Genomic DNA, 17622 nt, shown 5'->3' on the forward strand with positions numbered 1-17622 from the left:
CATTTGTACTTTCATTTTGTCATTTTAGGATTGAAGTTTACGCCCTGCTCTGTTTCATTAATCCGGCTTAGTAATAGTTATTTTTTCCAACATAAGGACTTATAATGGATCTGTAAAAGAATTAAATAGATTAACACTAATAAAATAATTCCAACTGATAAGGAAAATAGATAAAATAGATGAATTTTATAAAGTGCAAAAGATTGTAAGTTCATCCTTAATACTAATCAGAGGTAAAAGATTTAAATACTTCTTAGTGCACTGAACACAAAAAAAAAATACTACTGAGAATATTAATGTCTATGCAAATATAATCTGTGCAAAAGTGTGATATGAATATGAATCAATTTGATTAAGCAGTAAAATTTGGAAATGTTATAATAACCCCATTTGAATAAGACATTATGTTTCTCTGCTGATTGATCAATTCGGTCTTTTCTCAAACGAAACGTTCCCATATGTCATGCTAGGCTGACAGAGACACAGCAGTGACCTACGACTACAGTTTATACACGAGACAGGAAACAATTCATCACACACACTGGGCCTGCCCTGCAGCACCTAAAGACCCTAGTCAAAGGAGAGACAGGCCTCATAGGTTATCATCAAACAACGTGTGTTTTTTTTTTAAATCTAAGATATAAAATGCCGTTCTGTCATTTAAAAATGCAGACGTCACACAACGGCAAACACACGCACTTGTTTGTCTACAGAAAATAAAACCATGTAAACGCATAAATCCGATTTCAATCTGGTAATTTCCATCATACATCCCACCGGCTTTATTTCATATCTGCAGGAAGCTAAAACCAAGTGAGAAAATGTATGAAACGGATTTCAGTTTATCAAGCTGGCTCCCGTTCTTCGCACAAACAGACAGCTCGCTCATCCACACGTGCTCACTGAGAGTATGTTACATCTTCATTGCTCATGGAGGGAGTCACGTCAGTCTCCCATCCTCACCAGACCCTGTGAGCTGCAGCCCACGAGGATCACTGACAAAACTAGCCCACCACACACTTTTGTTTAAAGCAGATAACGGAGTCGTGTTTGTGCCGCCACATGTAGGTCAAGTTCTATTTTTTTTCCCCACTGGATCTGGACACACGCCGTCAGTCACTGGCGATGCAGCGCGGCGTCATGAAATATACTTCCGCCCTGCAACTGAAGAAAGTTGTTTACCTCCATCTGAAATAAAAAGCAAATGGTCCGAATTCTTTCCCTCGGTACACATCACTTGCCGTCTACTGCCACAGAGTAATTATAGCCAGTGCCCTTTCTTATCTTTGCTCTGTTAGCAGCAGCACACAGCAAAGCTGGCACAGAACCCCGAGTTCTGCTACACCACTCGGGCCTTCGGTACGTGGCTCCAGACAGTTTAGGATGGTTTAACAACTACAGGAGGAATCATTTCACACAGACACCTCCGGTTTCTCACCAACACTGGAATTTCATAAACGTTTATTAAACATCCAAAACAACCTGTTAGCTGTTTTTCCTCTCTCCACCTGTGCTGCTATCTGTTCATTTAAGCAGTGGACATAGCGAAGGTAGTGAAGTGGAGCGGTAATGATATAATAATTGACTATGGACTTGTTGAGTCACACTGTGGAGAGTGTGGCAACAGGTTAGCAGTAATTTGAACCTATTTTTAGCAGATGAAGGGTTGTTATTCTGGGGATGCCCAAACAGGGGGCATCTAAGTGTGTCTGAGAGGGTTTCTGTGCGTCTGTGTGCCTGGGTTTGTTTATCCAAACAGTGAGGGTCCTTACCTTCTACGGCAGGGGCTTGGTCCTGGGCCCCATACAGCATGTCCTTGAAGGCCTGGGGAAGACATGACAGTAAGAATGAATGCCATTGACCCATTCATTAAAAATATGATCTCAGGGCTATTATACAATACACACAAGTCCAATTTAGATCAATTTACAAGGAATCCAGTTCTGTCTAGATTGAGTTTTAATTCAGTTTGGGTCATTTTAATACAATTTAATCATACAGTTAGATTCAAATCCCATTACATCCAGCCTATCGAAAAACTAAAGTTATATGGACACTTTCAGGTGATCCTTTAATAATTTTAGAGAGACTAATTACACTAAGTCGTTTTTATGGACCATGGGAGAAAGCCAGATGCACAGGAAAACCATTGCACAAACTATTGGTAGAAAAGTTTTCAATCTCATTTGCAGATGTCCCATTCAGCAGTTCTGTCTGAGATTCTACTCGCCCATTATTAATACAGATTTGCCTTAGTACATGTTTACAATTTCTATAAAGACAAAAACAATCCTCACTATGAACAGCATATCGGTTGTAACCAAAAGCACTATCACTGTACGGGCTGTCCACAGAGAACTCAGGAGTATTTCCAGCTAAGACATCTCAACTGGAAATACTGCACCTGTGAGGAGCATGTACGAACAAGCAGTAAGTCTCGGCACATTTTTAAGGGTGCTTATGACAGATAACATAAAACCTGCAACAAACACCAACTAAAACGCCTGGCAAATGGGAAGCTTTGCTCATCTTGACTTTTGAAATCTAAATCTTTGAAAACCAGTGATGAACGATACACTCCTGCAAGCAAGCACCACTTCATATTAGGAATACCTTAAAACATGCACATCCACATCATAATCTTTAGTACTTGGCTAAAAACTACACTGATTTTAAGAGGGGAAGAAAACAACTTATACAAGCCCTTTGAGATTAATGTTGTGTGGAGCATTTAATTAACCCTTGATTATGTGATGCACATGTACAGACGGGTTTACAGTATAAGAAATATGTTTTGCTGTTTTGAAGGTGTATCTGTTCTCAGCTCTGTCTAGGAAAATTGGTTCTTCTTGCTTTTTTACAACAAAGTAGTGAAGATGCACTTCCTCAAAAAATGTTCTCCCAGGGACAAATCCTTTCAAAAGCCACAATGTGCTGAATTTAAACTGACCGACGCATCTCGGTGCCAGAGAGCTATATGTAATCACAAGCGAGTGACCCTTCCGAGGCATGAAGAGATCTGCGGCTCAAACAGAAAGCCAATGGATCACTCAAAACGGCAGCTCCGTCTAAGTGGATCTGTACATTAAGAGGAGTGGAGAGGATGGGAGGAGAGGCTGGAAGAGGGGGGAGGAGGAGTGCAGAGGGCAGGTCTGGTAAGGGACCAGATGTCTTCCCAGTGGGGGAGGAACGACGAGGTGTGGATGGAAAGGAGGAGGGAGGTATAGAAAGGGGGGGCCTCTCAGCAGTTGCTGTGCCATGCCTGTTGTATACATAATGGTGATACTGTAGTACTTTGCATATGAATAGCACGTCTACTGCTTGGTACAAATGATTTATGTAGTTGTTACAATGCCCACACTACAACACTCAGGCTAATTAAGATAAAGACAAGGTACAACGTTTGACCTTTGAACGCACAACAAGCCACTGAAATCACATCCACGTTTAGTTTGAATCAAGACGGTAATTTGGTTTTTAAATTGGAAACGGGAGTCGCGCACTCTCCTCCTCCTCGTCGGGTTTTCAGAAATGACATGAGTGAACAGATAAAATGCAAAAGTAGACCTTGTTCTCTCGCCCACACACCAATATACCTACATCTTTATCTCTCAGGCTTTCTGCAGACTGTTCCGCACAGCCAGACAAAACACATCAGCGCTGAACAGGTTTCACACGTTTATTCACTTCCATGTTGGACTTAAAATGCAAAAAGAGATCCAAAAACTGTTGAGGAGATTTAATAAACTGTATTAGTATAAGTTTTACATCCAAATGAAAAAAAAAATCTTCTCATCCTTATACATCTACCGTCCTCCTGGACAAGCCTCTGGTGATGGAAGGACATGCACCTACATAACAAACAGCTCTTTAGCATATAGGGTTTATACCTACAATCCCACAGGATAAAGCACACACCTAATTATTCCGTCGCTCAATCGCCTTGTCGATGTTTCCAGGTTTGAATGAAGTGCCTCGCCGACTAAAGCCATTGTTTGCCCGAACACTCACTTTGCCGCATTTTTCTAATCTGCATAGAAACGGGCTGACCAATCTACCCGGGTGGCAACTTTTTTTCCCCACACACAATACAGCACGCAAAAAGAAAAGGAGAAGAGGGAAAACTGGCCAGTGGGCTAATTAATAATAGCGCACAAAAGACAGTTTATCATCTAAAACTATATTCAATTTAGACTTGAACGGCTGTAACGTTCCCACCCAACCGAAGACACGGCGATGTAAACAAGCGTCCATTTTCTGCATTGTGAGCTGGTATAAAACACCTGTTATGTTTAGACAATACGTTAATGCTTCATTTAATGCTGATAACCGGATTACACTGCTGCAGTTGTTTTCTGCATGAGTATACAAATGTATATATCATATCATATATAAAACAGATATCTGCTTTGTAAACATTAAACCATATTCGCTGCATGATTAAAGATGACTCAATTTATGTCTTTAATCCACTTGTTTGAACTTATATATTGACTTTCCGGGGGCATCGAATTCTTTAATTAAGATGTCCATGATCAGTCCACAGCAGCGGTTATTGAGCGGTTCCGCCCACTCAGGTGCTGATAGTGTTTACAGGTCAGACAAAGACTGGAGGCTCCTTTCGGAGGCACAAACACATCCACAGTCTTTCTCTTTGGCTGGAGAAAGCATATCAACAGGCGGGCAACTCTGCGATTTAACTATTTACAAAGAAAACAGCTAAATAGTCAATGAAATTCAACACTAAAGTGTTTATAGAGACTGCGTTTGCTGACGAAAAGCATGACATACGGACTTCGGCTCTGTTTGAATGATGTAGTATTTGTAGAGTACCTGAGCCGTTACATTAGACGTTTAACACGTTTAATTTCTTATAGTATATGGACACGTTTAGCCAAAATACAACAAACTATAAATGCAAACATAAAATTCTAACCACTTACAAACATTTAAACCTATACAATGAAGACAGAAATAAAATCTATCATCATCCATCTCAGGTCAGTGAGTGCTCTGGCAAACACTGGAGGTGTAAAATGGCTGGTATGGCCATGCATCTGTCCCCAAGATCAATCTGCTCCTCTACAAACATGTAGAGACACCGCACAGCCACAGACACACACACACATATATATATATATATGTGTATATATATATACATATATACACACATATATATATATATGTGTATATATATATATATATATACATATATATATATGTATATATATATATATATATATATATATATATATATATATATATATATATATATATATATATATATATATATATATATATAAATAAAAGTATGTTCATTCCACAAAAATGGCAGCAGATTGTTTGCCTCAAGATGGAGAGCTCTCCATGCCTACCTAGGTGACTTTCAAACTTAATATTAATATCCAGAGCCCGTTACCAAAATAACACCGCCGCAGAGAGTTTCTGCTAGGTCTGGGGTGTAGGTTGCACAGGGTGACGAGAACAGGGTCTTTGTCTATAATTCATTGAACTAAATGGAACTGGGCAGCATGTCTGCGCCACAGCTCCTCCAGTAAGATGTAGGTTGTGAAAAATAACATGCTCCTCAAGTCCTGCACATCCCTCAACAAAGAGCATGTGCATAAACAAAGATCTACCGCTCCATATCTGCAAACATCGCTGACAAGACACCTTACCCTGTTGATCAAAATACTGCTGGGTGAATATTACAGGCAGCCATTACTGTTAAATGTGACAAATATTAATTATGTCTATCTTAATAATAAAGAAAAAAAACATGCCTTGCTATTATCTTTAAATTGGGGGGAAAAGGGAAATATAAATGTCTAAATTTGCAACAAATTACAATACAATTTGGATTACCTTAAACAAATACAGAAACATAAACATCAAACATTAATTCCTAGTATGTTGGATGTCTGCTGCAATTATGACCTTCCACAATGAAACCATTTTTCCTGCATTATATCTATGCAACCTCAACTGCATGATGGTGAAACTGAAAGAAACGGGGAAAGCCACTCAAAGACAGAAAACTAATAAAAAAGAGAAAAAAAAAATCAGAAATAAAACAGAAGACAATACTTACTTGGCAAAAAATAAAAGAAGAAAATTTTTCATTTTTATTTTTCTACTGCTTATGCAAATACAATATTGGGAATGACTAAAATAAAGAAAAATATTCAGGATTTACAGCTGGTAAAGAAGCTAAATGGTTAATTTCAGGTGTTTTAAATTCAGCTACCAACAATAAACCCTGAATGCTCCCTTTGGCTTTAAACCGCAGTCAATTCCACCTCCATAAACAATGGGGCATCTCTTATCTTTCGCGTCTTTTATTGCTCTCAAGAGAAGGCTAAACTTCAAAAGTAAACATATTTCTAAAAAATGATTTAAGGTGCCCTTTAAAAAAAAGGGATTTTATAATAATATCTGTTATCTTTGCGTTTCTTTTGAAGACATGAAAACATAATCCTTCTTCGCCTATACGTCCACATCCAGCACTCATTTATTTGTTAACAGCCTACAGGACGAATTTGACTGTACCTCATAGAGAAGATACTGCTTCCTCCACTCTGGGGTGATGTGGGACGCAAGGTGCTCGGCGAATTTCATGTTTGCTGAAACCAATGTCCCCTGAAAAGCTCCGTTAAATCCGAGAGCGTCTGTCCCCTTTCCCGTCGACGCGACTTTTTTTTGTGCGTCTCTGTGTGTGCGCGCGCGCGTGTGGTTCAGCCGGGCAACTTGCTGCTGGCTGAACGTGCGGTGCGGAAGCGCGGCTCTCTCCGCTCCTTCTCACTTCACTTTGGGCTCGTCCCGCTCAGTGCGCTCCGAGCAGATCCCGTCCCGCATGCTACTTTACGGCCGGCACCGAGGCGACGGCAGCGGCTGCTCTTTAACAGGTGGTCCGGCCGGCGGCACAATGCGAGAGAGAGAGGGTGGCTCCGTGACTTTGCTCGGTCCCTCCCTGGGCCGTTCTGGGGACATTGCTGACGGCCATGCAACTGAGCAGCACTGACGTGGTTGCGTCAGCAGGGCGCGCTCTGGCGCCGCGTCGCGCCGCGCGCTGCTGGGACCTCCTGATAACTGTTGCTGCTCCAGAAATCCGCTCCTTTCTTCGGTAATAGCAGCTTCCCTACATAGGCTTTGCAGTCTGAAGAGCTCGTTGATTTATGTCTGCAATAAAAATAAATAAATAAAAAACAGAAATGAAGCTACACTTTACAGCTGGACTAGTTTTATTTTCTTCTCCAACAGATGCCCAGAAAAAAGGGCTAGGGTCTCTGTTATAGATAGAGCCTAAGCATGTGAATTATTATAACTAATTCAATAGACATTAAAGCCAGTTCAATAAACCGCATTGACCTAAGCCTGTACTCTTAACAAAATAACTAAACAAAGGGTATTTGATCCCAAACTTCACAGATAAAATTAGAGAAGTGGCTTATATTTTCCTTTAAATACATGCAACTCTACGCATGAACTAACAGAGAGTTGCAGACTCTTTTTCCTATCTGACTGATAATCTAATTGTCTTTTTTTTACTGTGATTAAAATAATTCTTACGGATAAGAACGTAAGGGCAAAGTTGGACTTAGTCTGTCCAATTTTATCTGCAGCAACAAATTGGATGTTCGAGTTACCGTTTTGTTTGTAGCTCATTGTGAAGTCCTTAAAGAACAGGATAACAAGCAAAGTTTACTTTTATCCTTCTAAAAGCTTTTCATCATGCTGCAAAACAGGCTTTTGAAGCAAAAAAAAAAAAACACTTTAATCAGAGTTGAAACTGAACAATAAAGTCGGCGACCATAAAATAGTTGGTTTATGATTCTGCACAAAAACATGTTTTGTTTCAGTTTTATTATATGCTCAGATTTAAACCTTTGTTCTAGTATTTCTTAACTTTGGCTTTGGTTTAGGAAAAGGTGGTCCGTAAAGAAAAATTGTATGAAGGAGGGTGGGCTTCAACATGTAAATTCATATTCCTACTGACCTGAAAATGAGGACGTTCAATTATAATGCCATATAAATCGATTTTATTGAATAAGAAGTTTCTCAGATTTAGTGACACGAAAAAGCTCTTATTTAGGATAGGATAGGATTCTGTTTTTCTTTTCTATCATACGTAAATGCTTCAGAATGACAAACAAATTTTAATATCAGTCAAAGGGAACCTTTGAATTCTGCTCTCCAGAAGAGCTGTATTTAATCAATAAAATCAAGATGTCCAGGTTCTGAATCAGCAAAACAGCCCCAGAGCATCACTCTACCACCACATTTGATTGCTGTTATGATTTTCTTAGTTTCAAGTGGGTTTTGCCTCTGAATTGCCTTAAGGGTGTCCTTTTTGGCCAATCTATTTCTTATTGTAAATTGCAAAGTAAGTAAAATTTTTATTTATATATAGTATCTTTCATGATATTAAATCACAAAATGCTTCACAAGAGCCAACAATACATAAAAAACAAGAAAATTTGATATAAAGCTCATTTAAATTGATATGTTTCTAATTGTTTTTTTAAAGAGACCACAGAGTCCACTGATATCAAGTCCAAATGAAGAGAATTTCAGAGTCTGGGGGCCACTGAACAGAAGGAAGCTGTCTCTTCTAGTTTTCATTTTAGTATGGGGAGCCATCAGCAGGCCCTTTGTGAAGCTATAAACACAGACCTTAACTGAGGAGTGTGAGCCATTCTCTTATGAAGATTCACTGCTAGTCCATGTTTACTCTGTCTGTTGATAATAGCTTTCATTCCGGTTCAATAAAGGCATTAGAAAAGGCTTTTTTAACTCTTTCTAGATTGAAAGATGTTAATTTATTCTTGATTTTATGTAAATCAAGACCCGATGTGTTGCTTTTAGTATAGACATATCCTTTATTTTCCCAAAGAGGGGAAATTCCCCTCTACCAGCAGCAAAGCGAAGCACAAATGGAAGCATTTGGATACACACACGTGGGTATAAAACATAAAAGTAAAAAAAATAAATAAATAAGAATACAGCAAGGGCAAATTTACAACATTTCTTAGAAGGTGAAGACTGCTCTGACCCTTCCTGTAAAGAGCAACAGAGTATCCAGTCTAGCTTATTGTTCAGTTAAACATTGAGGTACTTCAAAGAATCCACAATCTCAATTCCCTAAATGTTCACCAGCATCAGTGAGGTGGGTCTACACTTCCAGAAATCCACCAGCAGCTCCTTGGTCCCCGCATTGATCAGGAGATGGTTCCATCGGCCCTAGTCCACAAAGTCCTGTCTGTACTGAGTCTGAGTCGTTTTCTCCTTTTTGAGGCTGACTCTGGCAGAGTCATCTGTAAACTTCTAAGAACGGGAACCTGAGTATATGGAGACGTAAAGGGTGTACGGGAATGGTGGCAGCACAGCTTCCTGCGGTCCTCAGGGACTGCAGAACAGCCGATCAGAGACACAGTCCTGCATCCTCACATGTTGTAGGGGCCCATTGAGGTGGTCAAGCATCCACTGGAACAGGTGGTGGTCCTGTCCTCACAGCTCTACCTTGTCCCTCAGAAAACCTGACTAGACGGCATTAAAGGCGATGGAGAAATGAAATAACATGATCCTCAAAGTGCATCCAGGGTTCTTCAGGTGGGCCAGAGCTCAGTGCAAGAGGTAGATGATGGCATCACCCACCCCAGCACCAGGCTGGTAAGCAAACTGAAGCGGATCCAAAGAAGAACTTACCAGGGGGCAAAGATGGTTGAGGACCAACCTCTCGAGGGTCTTCATCAGATGCGAGGTCAGCGCTACAGGCCTGTAACTGCTGACCTCCTTTGGATCTGTGGTCTTTAGCATTGGTACCACACAGGGGTTCTTCCAAAGCTGTGGTAACTTCTCAAGCTTCAGAATCACGTTGAACATGTATCCCATGATGCCACACGGTTGATCGGCGCAGCACCTGAGGAGCCTTGAGCTGATGCTGACTGGACCTGCAGCTTTTTGGAGATCTTCCGTGGCTTATTTCTCATCTAAACTGTTGAACAGGACAGGATGGTGGTGAGAAGCGGGGTTTCCAGCACGGGAAACTGATCGAACCAGCTGATGACTTAATTCAGATTATTCAGCCACCCTAAATCTCCTACGGCCTCAGGGTTTGGTAAGTGACCGGAAATACTTTTTTAGGCTCTTCCAAACCCAACTCACGTTGTCCTGCTGCAGTGAGTCCTCCATCTTCTTCCTGTAGATGTTTTTTTCCATCCCTGATCTTCCTTTTCAGTTATCTCTGCACTGCTCTCATCTCCTCCTTGCTTCCTGATCTAAAGGCTCTCTTGAACCAACCATCCCACCTGGCCTTGGAGACGGACCTCTCACCAGCAGTGCCTGACAATGCCACTGAGAACCTTCTCAACAACAGCTCTTTTAAAAGCTAGTCCAGAATAATTGTGTCTCTTGTCTAAAGTTTCAACTCCTGAACACATCAGAGGACCAGGATGTGAACCTCCTTTTCCTAGTGTTGGCGTACAAGAAGTCCAGCGTTTTATTGTCTCTGGTGCAGCAGGTAATATTTCTGAGGAAGGTGGGGAGAAAGGAGGACGGGGAAACACGATTAAAATCTCTCCTCCTCCTCAGCTCGCTGGGAATATTGGGTAGGGCTGAACGATTTTGGAAAATAATCTAATTGCGATTTTTTTTCTTAATATTGCGATTTAATGTGATTTTTTTCCCCCAGTTTAATTTATCATGTCTTTTTAAACATATACAAACAACAAATCAATCTGTTTCTTCGCTGTGCGGATTAGTTGCTAAAAGACCCGCAGCATCTAAACTCAGAGCAGTAATGATTGCGTTCTGACTACAATATATTTCAACCAAAACTGCAATTTTAACTTTTCTCTGCATTAACCACAAGCAACAAAAATGACCTCAAATAAAGATGTTTGTAAACAAGGACTATTTAAAACAAGAACTTTTAATGTTTCTATTAATCAGAATATTGTTCAAGAGAACAGCTTTTAATTGATTGGGACATCAATCCTTGTTGAACATAAAGTGCAACCAACAAGCAAGTCTTTGTATTAAACTGATTGACCTGTACTTAATGCTATGTATGATTATATAAACTCTAAAACAAGTAATACAATTAGATTATCTCACTGCTGCAACTGTCTTCCCTTCCATGTGGAGGCAAACCCACTTTAAACATTTTACCGACACCTAAAGGACGCGTCTGATTCACTAATTGTTACATAGCCAAAAATTGCAGACTCTGCGATTTGGAAATTGCGTTTTTTTAAATCGCGATGATATTGAAAATGTGATTAATTGTTCAGCCCTAATATTGGGTCGCTCGATCGGAGGTGGCACAAGGAACTACTGAGAGCTAGCAGCTCTGGTGCAAACAATTGAAGCGTTGCCACTCAGTCCACAAGACGGTCAGCTCCATAATGTGTGTAAAAGCGAGACAGAAAAACAGAAACCCACAACACATCTAAACATAGATTTAACGAAGACAAAGTCAGAGTTGAGCGGGAGCTGCTGGAACAGACTGCCAGGTCACAAAGTGGCAGACGTTTTTGAGATATTGAGTCCATTTCAGTCCATTCTGAAGCAATTTCATAATTCTACGTGTCTGGTAGAAATCTGACCTACATGTCGCTATTGAAGATGTCCCCTCCCCCTCAAAAAATGTTGTTCATCAATAACAATTTATTATTTAACAAGGAGAGCACTTATGTTTTTCAAATAGGACCTGGTTGTTTTAGATCGCTGTTTTTTCTTTGTAAATGCAATCATAATTTTAAAACAAAATAAGATTTATTTTTAAACGGAAAAAAATTTAATATGAGGAGCAAAAGACTAATGTACTGAACAAGGCCAAATGTACGTTTAGGATAAAAAAAGAAAGTTTGGGTCATCAGTTAGGTGGATGTGAAATAACTTTACATCCTAGTTTTGGGTTTTCTGCCTCTAATGACTGACTAAGCTCATCAAACTTAATGTTACAGAATCAAATCAGAGCAGTTTACTATTTGCCACTCTCATAATGTTTGTGAGAGTAAGATAACATAATTTACTCATGGTCTTTTTCTGAACAACACACATAAACAATTCAAAAATCAGAACCAAGCTACTGCCCGCCCACTTACCTACCTACCTTAAAATTGTACAGATGAGAAACTAGAAAGGATTAACATAGTCAAATCAAGGAAGAAGAATGTTGATACAACCTTTGCATTTTGACTGATAAAACTTTTCTTATTCAAGTGGATGAGCAAAGTCACCCAATTTTGGCCAACACACTTACATCTCTAAAATTTTTTTTATATTTTTTTATTTTGATATCTTTTAGCTGTTGAACTTGAATTTTGGCAATCCTCAATGCGTCGTATAATGTAAATAAAACCAGGTTAACACACGCTGAAATAGTTTTTTTTTTACCATTCATGGTATTTTGCTATTTTATTAACTTTTTTAACTTAGAAAGAACACTTAAAATATGAATTTTCTTACTGACAATTGTGCACAGACCTACTTCAGAATATAATAAAGTTATAAAACATTACAGCTTCAACACAGCTAAAAAGTTCCTTTATTTCTTCCCTGTAGTTTAAAAGTCTTTTACCAAGATACCAGACACACTTCTTAAGTAATCAGTTTTCTGCATCATTATAAAAAACAGAATCATTTTAGATTACCCATCCCGCAAATGTTGCTGAGCAATGCCAGTTAAAATCACTTTTCAACAGGGAAAGATTTTACTTTCATTAAGGTAACATCGTTTTAAAACTACAGCTGCCGAGCTCCGAACAGCAAGTCTGATATGTGGCTGACTGCAGACTCTAGCTGAATTTGTTTCACTTTATTGATAGCAGAAAAACAAAAAGGTTTAACATTCTGAACAATATGTACTTAAAAACGAATATTTCACCTTATTTTATGTATCAAAAAAATGTACTTTAGATGCTGCTAATAAAAACAGTAATAATCAACGATTACAGCAGTAGGTAAAATTTATACTTTTCTGTTTTAAAATAAAAGCAATTAGATGATATGTTATCCATTTTTGATTTGCATCCTTGTGTTCATACCCTGATACTGGAAAATTTGAGATTTTTTCTTAAGATTATGATAACATAAGAATCTCATACCTACAGACATTTTATGCATTTGCAGAATCTACTAAGCTAACTATTTATTATGGAAGTACAATATGAATTCAATTGCGTTTACTTTTTTTTTTTTTTTTTTTTACATGTACAGAGAGCAACCAGAGAACATTTAATAGTTTGACCTAAATTGAATCAACAACCCAGACAGGGATGGTTGTTGTTCCAAAATAGCTAATTAGTAGGACGTGCTTGTTCCAATAGCACCCTCTCCTGGACATATGATGCCAATGCATTTTATCCCCACTATTTGAAAAACACGATGAAGACTTTTTTTTTTAAGGATAATAAAAAATATTTCATAATATTAAGCTTAGAACTTTATATGCATTTAGTTATTTCATAATTACATTATTATATTATATTTTAATATACTATTTATTCATTTACACGTTCCATAATGTTTTATTCACCATAAGACCCGGTGAAGAGTAATAACTTTTCAATTCAATTCAGTTTTATTTATATAGCGCCAATTCACAACACACTTTTAAATCAAGTTTTAATAAATTACATTTTCCCATTTTGTAATAGCACCCGATAATAGTTCTGACTTGAACATTTTCTGTTGAATAAAATCTTTATTTAAAAAAAAAAAAAAATGTCGTTACTGGTTGATTTGTCTAACTTAAAACTCCGGCATTTGAACACTCAACAGTTGAGTCTGGCTAACGGCTTATTAGTTAGCTAGCTAGGTGATATGAACAAATACAATCTGCAACGCATTGTGCTCTAATAAAATATAATATACTGTTTTAACTCCATCTTACAAAATTTTTATAGCAGTGAAGCTGTTCAGACTAGAAAACAGATTGCTAATGTAGTTTGTAAAAATGTAAAAAAAGAAAGAAAAGAAAAGAAGTTAGATTTAAATATTGTTTTTGTACACATTTCATCTTTTCAACTTAACATCTCCCTAAAAAAACAGTAAAGATCCCACAGGGTGATTTCATGTTATGTAAATGCTATTAATGAAATGTATTTTTTCTTAATCATTATATTATTTTTCTAACGTTTATTTTCTTACCAACTGAACGTTTCTCGGAGGAAGCGGAACCATGGAGCCCAGAACTAATCTCAGCAGCCGTCAGTTAGACCGGCGCCTTTTGACGACCGTACCAGAGACGGACCAACGGCCGAAACAAATCCGACTGATAAGGAATCTTGGCGGACCGAATTTTAAACAATCGTTGCAATATTTCGCTGCTTTATGTTTTGCACTTGCAGCGCGTCTGTTGTTGACGTTCATCGCACGGATCAGCGGTCTTAGTCGTCGGAGGCGGTTCGTTGTAAACAATAACAATGGCCTCTGGTTCCCCGTCGTCCTCTCCGGACACTGCGACGGGCTCCGGTACGGATCCAGCCCGGCCCGACACGGGGGAGCCTCTCGGCGGGGCCGGCTCGGACTCTGATTCGGACTTGGGTTTGAGTAAGTTTGACTGCGGCGCCATGGAGATGGGGGACCAGATAGAGGGGGACGAGCTGGAGCTGGAGTTTGAGTCCGCAGCCGACCGTGTGAAGGATCTGATCCAGACAGCCAGCAGGGACCAGCTGCTGTACCTGTATGCCCGCTACAAGCAGGTGAGCGACTTAAATCAAAATTTCAGTCCCACAGAAAGGAGTGTGTTGGATTTCGGTAGTGACACCGTGTGGCTTCAGGCAAAATGGCAAACGTGTGCTTCGGTGCCATCCAATAGTATTCAAACATGCTATTTCCTCCCCAAGTTCTAGGGATCTGTGAAAACAGATATTTCGTCCCAAGTCTCAACTCAATATCAGCCTCTGACAGCTTTTGTTCCAGGCTTTCCCTGTATTTAGTTTCAGCCAGCGTCCCATTGAGCTCCAACCACCTTTCCTATCCCTGCTGAATGACAGCCTCCCCACAGCATGATGCAGCCGCCACCATGTTTCACTGTGGGGGATGGATTGTTCAGGCTGGCATGCAATGTCAATTTTCCTCAACACTTGGTAATTTTCACACAGGCCAAAAAGATATATAAATCATATTTCATATGACCACAGTGTCTTATTCCACATTTGCTGTGCTCCCTAAATGGCTTGTGGTATTTTTATGGCCTTCTTTTAAGTATGGGTTTTGATCTTGCCACTCTGCCTTAAAGTTCAAATTTGTGCAATACACAACTTATAATTTTGCCAAGTTAGCTGCGGATGTCTGCAGCTCCTCCAGAGTTGTGATGAGCCGATGCTTCACAGATTGATACCCTCCTTCACTGTTCAGATGGAAGTCATGGCCACATGTCTAAGATTTTTATTTGTAAAAACTAAATGTAGACCCTAGATTCTTTTTCTTAGTTTTTCTTAAAACATGCGCTTTTTTTTGCTGGTCTATTTCACAAAGTAAAAATAAAATAAATCGGCATTTGCAATTGCTACATGAAAGAACGTGTAAGACTTTAAGGACAATAATTACTATTGGGACGTAGAGTACATGCCATTAACAGTTCCCAGTTTTTTGGAGGTTTGTACATGAACTAGTGGTGCGTTCCTTTTGCCTCGGAGGTCGGCACTAGCGAGTCGCAGGTTACATTATCGCGGCCTTTTTGCATTCCAGTTTCCCTCTTGTCAGACAGTAGGGAAAAAACATGGACGCTCGCACTGTTGTTAAAACAATAAAAATTACTATAACACTGTTCTGGTTGGTACTTTGTGCAAATAAACAGAGCTGAAACATCCTGTGTGATTAACACTGAAAGGCAGCACCTGTATGACTGACTAAATGTTACATAAATAATAGAGAGTACTAAGTCGGGTGTTGCACCAGCGTTCGGACTCGTAATACCGCCTCTAGGTTCAAGTTCAATTTGCCGACCCGGCTGTCGAGGACTTCGACTACCGAGGATAAATGGAATGCACCACATAGGCACACATGTTTTAGCTTTTCTTTATGGTTCATTAAATATTATGGCGGCTAATTGTTTACCACGTCTATTAACAGATCAAAGTGGGAAAGTGCAATACATCAAAGCCTGGCTTCTTTGATTTTGAAGGACAGCGAAAATGGTATGTTGCCTAAATATTTGAGCAGTTAACAACTCTAGCTTTGTTTCAGTTCAACATGCAGTAATAATTTTTCTGAAAAATGAAGTTTATATATAAGTTTGCATTTGTGTATTATAGTAGAGGAAAAAAAGTAGAGTAAGTGCTATTGTGTCGAAATTAAATAACATTTGGTGTAACAAGCTCTTTTTACATTCTTTTCTCATAGATAAAACCTTTTTCTGGTTTTATTGTTGTAACTTATGTTGTAAGATTTTCTTTAACGTTGTGTCTTTTTTGTCAAAGCACCAAGCCCAGTTCCAGATTTAACCCCATAAAGTGGAACTGTCCCGAATTGTGAGCCGAACTGTGTTATCATGACAGGCAAGCCTGGAAGCAGCTTGGAGACATGGAGCCGGAGCAGGCAATGCGAGAATACATTTCCCTTGTCAACGTGTTAGACCCTGAGGGCGCCACAAAGGTAAAAAACGAGCACCTCTCAGCATCCAGATGTGATAATTTACAGCTTTCTGGCTCTTAACATGCTGTGAGAAAATTTTAACTCATCAAGGTATCTGGACATGTTTTGTATTCTAAGAGCAAAACCAATCTTTTTGTGCGACTTTTACATTTTCAGTGTTTAAAGCTGTCTGGTTTAATGTATTGCCTTTGTGTAAACCTCTCCCGATCCTTCATTACAACATTGTTAACCTTGTTTTGTGTAAAACGTGCAGAGTGGGTGTAGTGTAGGGTCTTTGCCAGCAGATGTCACTGTCAGATTATAGTTTTTTGATCAAGCTTTTAGTGACCCATGTCTTTTATACATGCAGCATAAATATATAATTCTGAAATACTTTTATTTTTATCAGTAACCTTATAACATAAATTTAATAAAACTTGTCAGTCAGCTTGAATGTGTTTCCTTGCTTCATACTTCGTCATGTCATTTGACTGTCAGAAGAGTTGTGCTGCCACAGGACAGTAGAATACATACCTAGTAAAAACAACAACAACAGGTTTGATCATTAAAACCTCCATATGCCTATCAGTTTATGATTGTTAGGATAAAGTGCTGAAAATAATCACATAGAAAGAGTACAGAGCTGTGGAAAAGCTCTTTTCCTCTAACAGATGTATTCTGTTTATGCTTCTTTGTCACCCTTACATTTTTTTAGATCATCTAACTGATTTTTATCTTCGGGGGGATCAAAACCAATCAGGCCCTACATGAAAAAGTAATACCTCCCTAAACATGAGTAGTTTGTTTTATTCTTCATCTAACTCCCAATAAGTCTTTTGCTTTGTATTGGAGGAATCTTGACTCACTCTTGTATATATCTATATACTTCTGTCTCATTAAAGTTTTTTTTGTTTTAGCACAAGGTCACACCAAAGCATCTTAATTGGATTCAAGTTTAAATAATTCACAGGTTATCTACCTCTAGGAGATATTCAACATCACCTTGGTTCTTAGTATAGTTTGGTTGACCTGTAATAC

General features: G+C 39.0%; 1 protein-coding gene and 1 long non-coding RNA gene across 2 annotated transcripts in view; one reads left to right on the forward strand and one right to left on the reverse strand.

Annotated features, from left to right (window-relative positions):
- Positions 1-1754: 1754 nt before the first annotated feature.
- On the reverse strand, positions 1755-14229 carry LOC118564158. Its single transcript, XR_004931681.1, has 3 exons — positions 14155-14229; positions 6550-7179; positions 1755-1824 (listed from the first exon to the last, which is right to left on the reverse strand). It is a non-coding gene; the product is annotated as an uncharacterized LOC118564158 (long non-coding RNA).
- Positions 14230-14248: 19 nt separating this feature from the next.
- The window catches only part of LOC105936852 (acyl-CoA-binding domain-containing protein 6), a 41311-nt gene continuing 37937 nt past the window's right edge, over positions 14249-17622 (forward strand). Inside the window, exons 1-3 of the mRNA XM_012877856.3 lie at positions 14249-14708; positions 16084-16148; positions 16509-16605. Of these exons, the coding sequence (XP_012733310.1) occupies positions 14430-14708; positions 16084-16148; positions 16509-16605 (441 nt within the window). The 5' untranslated portion in view covers positions 14249-14429. The remainder of the gene's footprint in view (positions 14709-16083; positions 16149-16508; positions 16606-17622) is intronic.

The sequence above is a fragment of the Fundulus heteroclitus genome, chromosome 9 (genome assembly GCF_011125445.2).
Source record: "Fundulus heteroclitus isolate FHET01 chromosome 9, MU-UCD_Fhet_4.1, whole genome shotgun sequence".
Taxonomy (NCBI): domain Eukaryota; kingdom Metazoa; phylum Chordata; class Actinopteri; order Cyprinodontiformes; family Fundulidae; genus Fundulus; species Fundulus heteroclitus.